This window comes from Sinocyclocheilus anshuiensis, unplaced genomic scaffold (genome assembly GCF_001515605.1).
Source record: "Sinocyclocheilus anshuiensis isolate Anshui unplaced genomic scaffold, SAMN03320099.WGS_v1.1 scaffold48, whole genome shotgun sequence".
Lineage (NCBI taxonomy): Eukaryota > Metazoa > Chordata > Actinopteri > Cypriniformes > Cyprinidae > Sinocyclocheilus > Sinocyclocheilus anshuiensis.
In genome coordinates this window covers 872,338-884,079 of record NW_015554124.1, presented here as the reverse complement: position 1 = coordinate 884,079, position 11,742 = coordinate 872,338, and the positions used below count along the sequence as shown (strand labels likewise).

General features: G+C 41.0%; 1 protein-coding gene across 1 annotated transcript in view; it reads left to right on the top strand.

The window, feature by feature from the left end:
* Positions 1-11,742, top strand: part of numa1 (nuclear mitotic apparatus protein 1) — a 27,260-nt gene that overhangs the window by 9,357 nt on the left and 6,161 nt on the right. The window contains exons 13-20 of the mRNA XM_016462539.1: positions 2,421-5,948; positions 6,090-6,986; positions 7,094-7,303; positions 7,410-7,573; positions 7,665-7,950; positions 9,120-9,327; positions 11,051-11,187; positions 11,263-11,598. Of these exons, the coding sequence (XP_016318025.1) occupies positions 2,421-5,948; positions 6,090-6,986; positions 7,094-7,303; positions 7,410-7,573; positions 7,665-7,950; positions 9,120-9,327; positions 11,051-11,187; positions 11,263-11,598 (5,766 nt within the window). The remainder of the gene's footprint in view (positions 1-2,420; positions 5,949-6,089; positions 6,987-7,093; positions 7,304-7,409; positions 7,574-7,664; positions 7,951-9,119; positions 9,328-11,050; positions 11,188-11,262; positions 11,599-11,742) is intronic.

Genomic DNA, 11,742 nt, shown 5'->3' with positions numbered 1-11,742 from the left:
ACACAGCGCCTTCACGACATGGCGGCGGCAACAACAATACTACAGCGAGAATAAAAGTTATGCCTTCTTTCTTTGCGTGAACATTTGGGCGGCGTTATGCAAATCTTCCCACATAGTGAGGTAGATATGTGGGGGCGTGTTAGAACGAGCAGTTTTAGGTAGGCGTGGCTGACTTAACTTTTATCAAGAGTATCTCTTTGGATTTGAGACTTTAGTCTTTGCAACTTTACAGATCTTCTTTATGCACCAAGAGCTTGTAACACTCCAAAGAGAAAGGAAAAATTGAAATCGCATCATATGACCCCTTTAATATAAATGGTAACACTTCACAATAAGGTTCATTAGTTAACATTAGTTAACTAGTGTAGTTAACATGAACTAAGAATGAACAATACTTCTGTAGCATTTATTAATGTTAATTGTAACATTTACTAATGCATTATTAAAATCAAAAGTTGTTTGTTAACATTAGTTAATGCACTGTGAACTAACATGAACTACCAATGAACAACTGTATTTTCATTAACATTAACAAAGATGAATAAATACTGTATTAAATGTATTGTTGATTGTATGCTCACGTTAGTTAATACATTAGTTAACATTAATGAAATCTTATTGTATAGTGTTACCATATAGATGCATAGGTCTACAAATAGGATAACTTAGGCTACGTTTATTTGCATTGTTGCATGTGTCATTATATTATTAACATTTCACCAAAATCAAGTTCAAATGCGAAGCTTTTGACCAGCAAATGTTTTTTCCCGTCAGTAACGCCACATCAAAGGCAGCATGGGCATCGCATTTACATTTTCATGAACTTTCAGGTTACACCGTTTTCTGTTGCTATGTGGGCGCTCCGTTATTTCTGTTATTTGGCCAAAGTATCATATTATAAAAGATTCAGCGCTTCGCACAAGCTATTTGACTGTGACTTGACGACAAATGCTAAGACACTCATCTCCGCTACTCAAATACAAAAAAAAACATTAGCCTTTATAAATGTAGTGTTTCTTGAATAAAGAAAACGCTGTACTTATTGAATCAACAGTTCTTTATTTACCTTCAGACTGCAAAGAAGCTGAGATGCTTCAAACTGCGCGCCGCACTTCATTTACGAGAGAGGCGGGAGGAATAATGAGGTTTGACTGACAGTTTGAAGAGCCAATGGAGTTACGGAGGACAAATTAGGTTTGACTGACAGTTTGAGGAGCCAATGGAGTTACGAGGTTTAGTGGCGGTGGCGTCACTTTTACTGGTCCAGGATCAGTGATCCTTATCGTTTATATTTCCGATTTGAGCTTAAGTTTCAGAAATGCTTTGGATAATGTAGCTTTTGTTGACGCTACCCCGCTACTTGATCAAATAAAGAGCTTCGCTACTGAAAAGCTATTTGATTAAGAAAACAGCGACGCTACTGAGAAATGTAGTTAAGCTAGTAGCATCACTACTTGTAGTCGCTACAAGTAGTGACGCTACTGCCCAACACTGGTGAGGGGGGTATCTCCTTGTCCACCACCTGTGTGCAGCATCCACTTGGATGATGCGTCGGCAGCCATAGTGCACTAGAACGCCCACCACACACCAGCTTATTGGTGGAGAGGAGATCAGTACATATGGGGCTGGTTAGGAGGCCATGATGATCAGAGGCCAATGGGCGAATTTGGCCAGGATGCCGAGGTCACACCTCTACTCTTTTCGAATAACATCCTGGGATTTTTAATGACCACAGAGAGTCAGGACCTCGGTTTAACAACTCTTCCAAAAGACGGTGCTTTTCGACAGTATAGTGTCCCCATCACTATCCTGGGGCGTTAGGACCCACACAGACCACAGGGTGAGCACCTCCTGCTGGCCTCACTAGCACCTCATCCAGCAGCAACCTAGTTTTCCCAGGAGGTCTCCCATCCAGGTACTGACCAGGCTCAACCCTGCTTAGCTTCAGTGGGCAACCAGTCTTGGGTTGTAGGATGATATGGCTGCTGGCTAAATAAGGTTAACATGACCTAACATTTCCAATATTTCTACAGCATTTACCAATCTGAGTTAATTTCTAGTCAATTATTAATATTTTTCTAGTCATTTCATTAACTGTATGTTTTCATTATAATCATTTATTAATCATCGTTAAGATGCACATTTTTCACCTTGTCTTCAATATCAAACAAAATGTATTTAACATTTTCATCAGTAATTAGCTCTGCCTTTAGTTTAAATACAAGACGGTAAAAAATAAAAATACAAGCTTGTTTAATCAGAGTCTGAAGTTCACATCATGTTCTTGCAGTACTAGTACATGGATTCACTGTGAAATTAGAAATATTATAAGATACAACAGTTTAATACTGAGCTGAAAACATTTTACTGGAGTTGTCTAGTTTTGACTAACATTTTTTTTAATCTCTTGATTTTCTCAGTGGGAGAAGCTTAAACAGGAGTTGGCAGATCTGACTCTTAAACTCGCTCAGCTTCAGGATACTATTTCCCGTCTTGAGAAGGAGAAGGCAGAAGTTGAGGCTTTGTTGGCTGAGGAGAGAGGCTCTTTTGAAAAGGAAACCAAAAGACTCCAAATGGTGGTGTTCGATCTAGAGCAGTCCATCAATAGCATCCGTTTGGAGAGAGAAACACTGCAGGAGGCTTTACGGACACAGAAGGAAATGCTCACCACACAAATATCAGCTCTGGAAAGTGACGTTTCTCGCCTGCAACAGGTGGAAGTGCAGTTGACAGCAGAGATCAAAATCTCTGCAGACCTTCGCCAACAGAGAGAGGAGCTGGAGGGGAAGGTAGCCTCTTTAGATCAGATGGTTCACGCTTTGCATGCTGAGATCCAGGGTTTGGAAGTGGAAAGAGCATCACAGCAGGATGCTCTGAATGCCCTTATTGTTGACTTGCAAAGTGCCAGAGACACAGTTCAGGATTATGAGAAGAAGCTGGAAGAGCATCAGAAAGTGGTGCAAGAAAATGAATCCCTGAAAAAGAAGGCATGCACATTGCAGCAAGGTCTTGATGAGCATCTGCAGTCCACTGGAGACCTTCAGGAGCAAATAAATATTCTCAGACAGGAGAAAACAGAGGAGAACATGGTTAGTCAGGCTTTGACCGAAATCAAGAGCCTCCAAACACAAATTCTGGATCTGTCCCAACAGATTTCCCTAAAAGATGAAGAAATCAGAAATCTGAGGAGCGAATATGACAATGTAGGCCATGAGCTGAAGCTTGTAAAGGAACACAATATTGAAATAAATGAAATGATCAAATCAAATCACAAAGAGCACGAGGACACTGTTAAGAAACTTCAACAAGAGCTTGACTCTGCTTCTTCAGTTGCGTCAGAAAAACAAGAAGAGATGCTGGTTCTGTCAGTGGAGGTAACATCTCTTAAAGAGCAGATCTGCCGTTACAGTGAAAATGAAGTGCAGAAACAGCAAGAATTGTCTGTTTTAGAGGCACAACACAATGTGTTGAAGGAAAACATTACTTCTATTAAGAACCAGTTGGCTGAGGTGACAGCTACAGCTTCACAGAAGGAATCTGAGCTCCACTTGCTTCAACAGGAGCTTTGTCATCAAGAAACCCTGAGAGAAAAAGCTCAGGAGCTTGAGAAAGCCAGTCGTGAGGAGCTTGAGAGGACTGTGAGTGAGCTTCAGGCCACAATCCTGGAGGTAACCTCTCTTGTCTCAGAGAGAGAAGCTTGTCTGAGTTCTCTTCAAGATGAGATGAAGGATCAACAATTGAGGGCCAAGCAGTGTGAAGATGATCTACGTAATGAGCTGAAGGAGAAGATTGGAAATCTACAGGAACTACTAAATACTGCCAATCACGATGCTGCGGACAAAGACCATCTTTTGCAGTCTTTAAATCAGAAGGTGAAGCAGGTGGAATTGCTGTGCCAACAAAAAGAGAAAGATGTTACTGAGATGCACCAAGGAAAGGAAGACCTGGAAAGGAGGATTATTGAGCAGAAACAACAACTGGATGAGTGCCAGCAGAATTTAAAAATGCTGAAAAAAGAAAGAGACCATCTGTCCACTCAGGTATCATCTCTCCAAGAAGAAATCTGCCGTTCCCAACAAGAAATGTCTGTGTTACAGGTTGATTACAATGTTTTGAAGGAAAACTTGTCTGCTCTTCAGAACCAGTTGGTGGAGGTGACGAATACAGCTCCCCAAAAGGAATCTCAACTCCTCTTGCTTCAACAGGAGCTTTCCCATCAAGCGACCCTAAGAGAAAAAGCTCTGGAGCTTGAGGCAGTCAAGTGTGAAGAGTTTGAGAAAAAGGTGAATGAGCTTCAGGCCAAAATTGTAGAGGTCTCCACTCTTGCCTCTCAGAGAGAGACTCAAGTAATTTCCCTTCAAAATGAGGTGAAGGATCAACAATCGCGTGCCAAACAGTCTGAAGATGATCTTCGCAAAGAATGGGAGCAGAAGGTTGGCACACTACAAGGAGAACTGGATACAGTCAATCGTTGTGCTGTGGATAAAGACAAACTGCTGGGCTCTTTGGATCAAAAGCTCAAAGAGATGGAAGGGCTTTTCCTTCAAAAAGAGAAAGATGTCCTTGAAACGCATCAAGCAAAGGAGGAACTGGAGAAGAGGATTGTTGTGCTACATGTTGAGACACAACAGCTTTCTGAGTGCCAGAAGAATTTGGAAATATTAAGGAAGGGAAGAGGCCACACGTCAACTGAAGTAACTTCTCTTAAAGAGGAAATTCGTGGCTACCAGGACACTGAAGTGCAGAAGCAACAGGTGATGTCTGTTTTAGAGGTTGAACGCAACATGTTAAAAGAGAACATGGCTGTCCTTGAGAAGAAGTTGGTGGAGGAAACAACTGCAGCTTCACAGAAACATTCTGAACTTGTCTTGCTTCAAGACAAGCTTCACCAGCAAGAGAGTCTTAAAGAAAAGGCACGGGAGCTTGAGACTGCCAAGCATGAGGAACTTGAGATAACGGTTAATGAACTTCAAGCTAAAATCCTAGAGGTCTCCACACTAGCCTCTGAGAGGGAGGCTTGTGTTAATTCTCTTCAAGATCAGTTGACAGATCAGTTGAAGGCTAAACAGTCTGAAGATGATCTCTGCAAAGTGCTAGAAGAGAAGGTTGAATCCCTTCAGGGACAACTGGAAACTGCCAGTCGAGACGTCTCAGACAAAGACCAACTTCTGCAGACTTTAGAACAGAAGCTGAAGAAAATGGATCTGCTGTGCCAGCAAAAGGAGAAAGATGTTCATCAGGTAAAGGAGGACTTGGAGAAGAAGATTGGCAAGCTTGTTGTTGAGAAACAAAAGCTGGTAGAGTGCCAGCAGAATTTGGAAACAGTGAGAAAGGAAAGAGACAGCCTGTCAACTGAAGTAACCTCACTCAAAGATGAAATCCGACATTACCAGGAAAAAGAAGTGCAGAAGCAACAGGAGATTTCTGTTTTAGAGGTTGAACGCAACACAATAAAGGAGAACCTGTCTACTTTCAAGACACAAGTGACAGAGTTGACAACTACAGCTTTTGAGAAGGAATCTGAGCTTCTGTTGCTTCAAAAGGAGGTTTGCGAACAAGAGAACCTTAAAGAAAAGGCTCAGGAGCTTGAGAAAGATATAAGAGAACTTCAAGCTAAAATACTACAGGCCTCCACTCTTGCCTCTGAGAGGGAAGCTCAAATAAGTTCTCTTAAAGGTGAAATAAATGATCAGCAGTTAAGGGCCAAACAGTCTGAAGATTATCTCCGCAGCGTGCTTGAAGAACAGATTACAACCCTACAGAGACAACTAGAAACTACCAGTTGTGACGTCTCAGACAAAGACCATCTTTTGCAATCCTTGGATCAGAAGCTGAAACAGGTGGAACTGCTGTGCCAACAAAAGGAGAAAGATGTCCTTGAGATCCAACACTCAAAGGAAGATCTGGAGAAGAAGATTGGTGAGCTTCTTGTTGAGAAACAACAGCTGGTGGAGTACCAGCAGAATTTGGAAATGGCGAGAAAGGAAAGAGAAACCCTCTCAACTGAAGTCCTTGAGATGCAACACTCAAAGGAAGACCTGGAGAAGAGGATTGGTGAGCTTCTTGTTGAGAAACAACAAAAACTTGAGGAGTACCAGCAGAATTTGGAAATTGTGAGAAAGGAAAGAGACAACCTATCAACACAAGTAACCTCTCTCAAAGATGAAATCCGAAGTTACCAAGAAAATGAAGTGCAGAAGCGACAGGAGATTTCTGTTTTAGAGGTTGAATGCAACACATTGAAGAACAACCTGGTTGGTCTTAAGATGCAAGTGGCAGAGTTGACAACTACAGCTTCTCAGAAGGAATCTGAAGTTCAGTTGCTTAAAAAGGAGGTTTGTGAGCAAGAGAACCTTAATGAAAATGCCCGGGAGCTTGAGAAGGATGTAAGTGCACTTCAGGCTAAAATACTAGAGGTTTCCACTCTTGCCTCGGAAAGGGAAGCTCAAAGAAGTTGTCTTAAAGATGAAATAAATGATCAGCAGTTAAGGGCCAAACAGTCTGAAGATGATCTCTGCAGAGTGCTGGAAGAGAAGGTTGTAATCCTACAGAGACGACTAGAAACTACCAGTCATGACGTCTCAGACAAAGACCAACTTCTTCAGACTTTGGATCAGAAGCTGAGGAAGATGGAACTGCTGTGCCAACAAAAGGAGAAAGATGTAATTGAGATCCAACACTCAAAGGAAGATCTGGAGAAGAGGATTGTTGAGCTTAATGCCGACAAATGTCAACTTGATGGGTTCCAGCAGAATATGGAGATGCTGAGGCAAGAAAAGGACCGCCTGATTTCTCTCAACCAGTCTCTCCAGAGGGAGTGTGACGCCTCCCAGAAGATTCGAGCTGAGCTGGAGTTGAAGGTGGAGGAGCAAAATGGTTCCATTCTTGCTCGTAAAAAGGCTTCCCAAAAGTGGGAGGGACAGAATCAGGAACTCCTGGAGCAGCTGAAGACAAAGTCGGAAGCAGTAGAGCACTACAAAGCACAGGTCTGTTTTGAATTAGATCTTTCTATGTTTCTTTCACGAGTATTTATGTTTCTGAGAATTTGTTTTGGACAACCTCCAGTTTGACATCTCTTGCTACACTTCTTCAGGTGGAGAAGGCCAAGAATCACTACAACGGTAAAAAGCAGCTGCTGGTGGAGGCTCAGGAGCTGAACAAAACTCTTGAGCACTCGTTGGAGGCCAGCAAGAGGGAAGTCAAAGATGTGGAGACGGAACTGACACTGGCTCGCATGGAAATAGACCATTTGAGCACCAAGGAGAAGGACCTTGCGGCCAAAGTGAAAAGCTTGGAAGCACAAGTTAGTTTACTGTTTAATTTTTAAAGAATGTGGAAATGAGACTGAATCAAGCTTTGAATTTTGAGTTTCCTGTCCAGTTTCATGTCTAATTGTGTGCTTGTCGTAGGTGGACTTTGCTGACAGGCAACTGCGAGAGCAGAAGAAGATGACCAATGACAAAGAGAACATGAGACACAGAGAAAGTCTGTACACCAGAGTCCAGGAGAAACAGCAGGACACCAGTACAGACAGCTTGGAGTTTGAGCTGAACGATTCGCTCAACGCTAACAGGTAGTGCAATGAACCTAATCATAAAAGCTTCTCACATTGTATTCCAGGTAATTCATGCATTGTCATTGTACATTTTTTCCCAATTTGGTAGTCGTTCGGCAATACCGGGTGAATCCAGCACTCCACTGGTACGTAGTTCTGAGCGTTTGGCCGCTAAACGTCGTGCCTTGGGGGCTGAATCCCTGGAGACTCTCTACTTCACGCCAATGAGTCATCAAGGCATCAAGCGTAAAGGGGACTACAACTATGCTTTTGAGCACAAACTAGAGTCCAGCATCACTTCCATTGGCGATCTTGTGGTTGACTCTGCAAAGAAGCTCACCGCTTCGGCTCGCAGGCATCGTACTATGCAGGTTATCAACCTCACTATGGTTAAGGTAGGAAATGTACAGCCTCCTACTTGCCTTCTGCACTTTATTGGGTTAAAAAAAAGTTATTTGTAAAGTAAGTCCCACCTTCCAAATTAGAGCCAATCAGCAAAATCACTGTCACGTCTTCACATGAAACTTTGGCTGAACCAACCTGGAATATATGCTATTTTAAGCTATTTGAGCATAAGAAACAACATTTATGAGACTAGTTCCTGTCAGGTGCTATTGCCGATAAGAAATTTTTCTTTTAAATATGAGTTTGGCAAGCATTTTATGAGATTTTGCTCTTTCCACATTGAAGTAGATTGAAGTTGTATTTGCACGACTGAATATAGCTTCCCAAAGGGGCCCGGTAAGAAAACTGTAGGGATGTAATGACGCATCCCAAGCCAGTTGAAAATCAATAAAAATGTGACGATTCAAGTCGGTTGAGATGTAGTTGGAATCGCGATATAGTTGGGGTTTATATGAATATATGTCTGAGGGGAACAGACTGACTTCAGAAAAGTTTACGTGGTGTTTTCTTTTATTCTTGCCTCTGTATAATGCATATTAAAGTAGTAGTTATAAGCACTGTTTTGTTTACAGCAGTAACTAAAGAAATGCTGTATCGCTGCTGTTCCATAAGTGCCACCTGCTGTCAGAGAGTGAAACTGCGCTCTCATTCAGATTTCAAAAATATACAATTAAAATTTCGCAAAGAAATGTGCAGCATTTTATCTGAGAAATAATAAAGACACCTTTTTATTTATAATTTGTCGTAAAACTAATTTCTTGTAAAAAAAAATAGTGAGAAAATTGTATTGTGAAATCATTATCGTAAATCATATCAATTGTGAGTTGAGTGAATCATTACATCCCTAGTAAACTGACTTGTCTTAAAATTAGGGCTGCACGATAAATCGCATGCGATATTTAACTCGCATCTTATCAGTAAACCCAGTTCTTTAATCAGCGGTAAATGGAGATTTACCGCTGATTACAGAACCGGCTTTCTGACAAGATGCGCATTAAATATCGCATGCGATTTATCGTGCAGCCCTACTTAAAATGCTCTTTGACTAGTACTACTACTGTTTGTGGCTCCTAGATCAGGTCTCTTTTTTTTTTTTTCTCTAGTACTGGGACGCAAAGGTTCTAAAGTGTTCCTTGTTCTTTTATTCTTGCTTGTTTAGAAAACATCAGGAAGTGCTGAAGGCGATGAGTCATTTTCTAGTTTGCACTCTGCCCGATCTCAGCCCAACTTGGCAGTTCAACATTCACGGCCATTCTCCATGGACCTCTCAGAGGAAAGTGCTACAGCAACTTTATCAAAAGCAGACACCCTTCAGCGTCTGCCTGGATATCGCAGAAGCACTGTGCACAATGTTGTCCCACCAAGAGGTGACATGTTGTCATTAGACCTCATTGCTTACAGTTCATAGATGCAAACTCCTCACCTTTAGGTGACAACTCACTTTTTTTTTTGATCAAAATAGGTCACCTATGAGATTTGCTTGGATCCAATGAGAAAGTGTTTTTATGAGGGAGAGGAGGGGGTGTCTTACAAGGGTACTTGTGATCTTACAAGGGTAAATAAAGAACTGGGACCGGTTGCAGACTGGTCATAACTATTTATATTCAGTTATGAAAAAGTAGACTGGTCTTATTTGTATTGGAAAAGTAAGACTGATAACCACTTGGCAACTGCTAGTAAGTTTTATATAGTATTTTCTTCACTCTTTGCTAAACTATCTAAAAAGGGTAATATTTTATGTATTTGAGGTCTGAGATGTGGGAACAGGGAAGAGAGAGAGGGCAAACATTTAGCATTTTAGGTCTAATCAGCCAATATTGTCTTAAATAGCCTGCATAGCACTTCATCTTTTATAACATGGGATTTTGACCAAATATATTCAATCTTGATTTTTGTAAAATGTTGCAACAAGATGTTATTTTTTGTGTGTGAAACAAAAAAAAATTCCATATGGAGCATGCCCCCGGTTCTAACCTTTTTTCCCCCTTACCTGTTTGCATCTCTGACAGTTAATTTTGTGGATTACCAGTGACATTTTAGTATCATTGAGATACTGTTATAGTTTTTATTAATATTTTTAATTAGTTTATATTTTCTATATTTTTTGTGTTATGTGATAAAATATACATTTTATTTCAGATTTAGTTTGTTTTTTTTAGTACAAAAGGTAAATTAAATGAGAAATGTTGCCTTGGCAGCTAGCTGAAATAAAAAGTGTTTTTATTAAGTAACACATTTTTATTTATTTATTTATTTTTTACAAAATAAAAAGCGAAATTGCAGTATGGCTTATTGTGATTTATTAAATTGTAAAGGCTGCTATTTAAGGCTATGAGAATATTAATATTTCTTATTTTAATATTCTTGTTTTAATGATTGTAATAATAAATATAATTCATATTTTATAGTAATATTGATGTGTAACATATGTACAATAACTTAAAGGGTTAGTTCACCCAAAAATGAAAATTCTGTCATTAATTACTCACCCTCGTGTCATTCCAAACATGTAAGACATCATTTTCGGAACACAAATTAAGATATTTTTGATGCATTCTGAGAGCTCTCTGACCCTCCCATAGACAGCAAGTATCCTTACACAATCAAGGTCCAGAAACGGAATCCATGTGACATCAGGGGTTCAACCGTAATTTTACGAAGCTACGAGAATACTTTTTGTGCGCAAAAAAAAAAATTATTCAACAATTCGTCTCCTCTGCATCAATGTTTACGTTCAGTGGATACTCTCTAAAATGGCACCAGGGTGACGCGTAGGAGATAAATAGTTGAATAAAGTTTTTTCTTTTTTTTTTGCACACAAAGTATTCTCGTTGCTTCGTAAAATTACGGTTGAACCCTTGATGTCACATGGATTATTTTACCGATCTCCTTGCTACGTTTCTGGACAGAGGGTCAGAGAGCTTTCAGATTCCATCAAAAATATCTTAATTTGTGTTCTGAAGATGAACAGAGGTCTTACGGGTTTGGAACGACATGAGGGTGAGTAATTAATGACAGAATTTTTATTTTTGGGTGAACTATCCCTTTAATATAATAGTAATATAATAACTTATTTTGTGTGTTGTGTAGCCACCAGCACGTTCTGTATTGGAGCAGAGAATGAACCTGAACATGCTGCAGATGACTGGATGCGCATCGCAGAACTACAGGCGCGAAACAAAGCCTGTCTGCCTCACTTGAAGAGCAGCTACCCTCTAGAGTCCAGGGTAAGCTTGGAATAGTTTGCTTTTGTTGCATTGTTTGTAGAAGACCAGAGTCAAACTATCGTTCTGCCTCGACAGCCCAGTCTGGGACCCTCATTCACTGTAACGGATGAGGACCTGCGAATGGGTGACCCAGATGAGACGATCCGACATGCATCCATGATGCCATGTGAGATCCAGGAGTCCCTGAACACTCGCCGCTTCTCCCTTGTGCCAAGTTCGAGCCAGAGCTCTGCCACCTCCCAGCCCCAGCGCGCCACCATGTTGCCGGGTCAGATCCGGTCCAGCACTGCTGCTCACCGGGCCGCTCAGCACACAAAAACAAGCTCAAACCTACGTGCTTCAGAAAATAAACGCAGCCCGCTGGCTCCCAAACGCCCCGGCTCTCAACTGCAAGGCCCAGACACACCTGAGGTATGAGAAAAAGAACAACCCTGTTTAGACTAAATTAGGGCTGCACGATAAATCGCATGCGATATTTAATGCGCATCTTGTCAGAAAGCCGGTTCTGTAATCAGCGGTAAATCTCCATCACCTGCGTGCTTTCACATTGAGCAG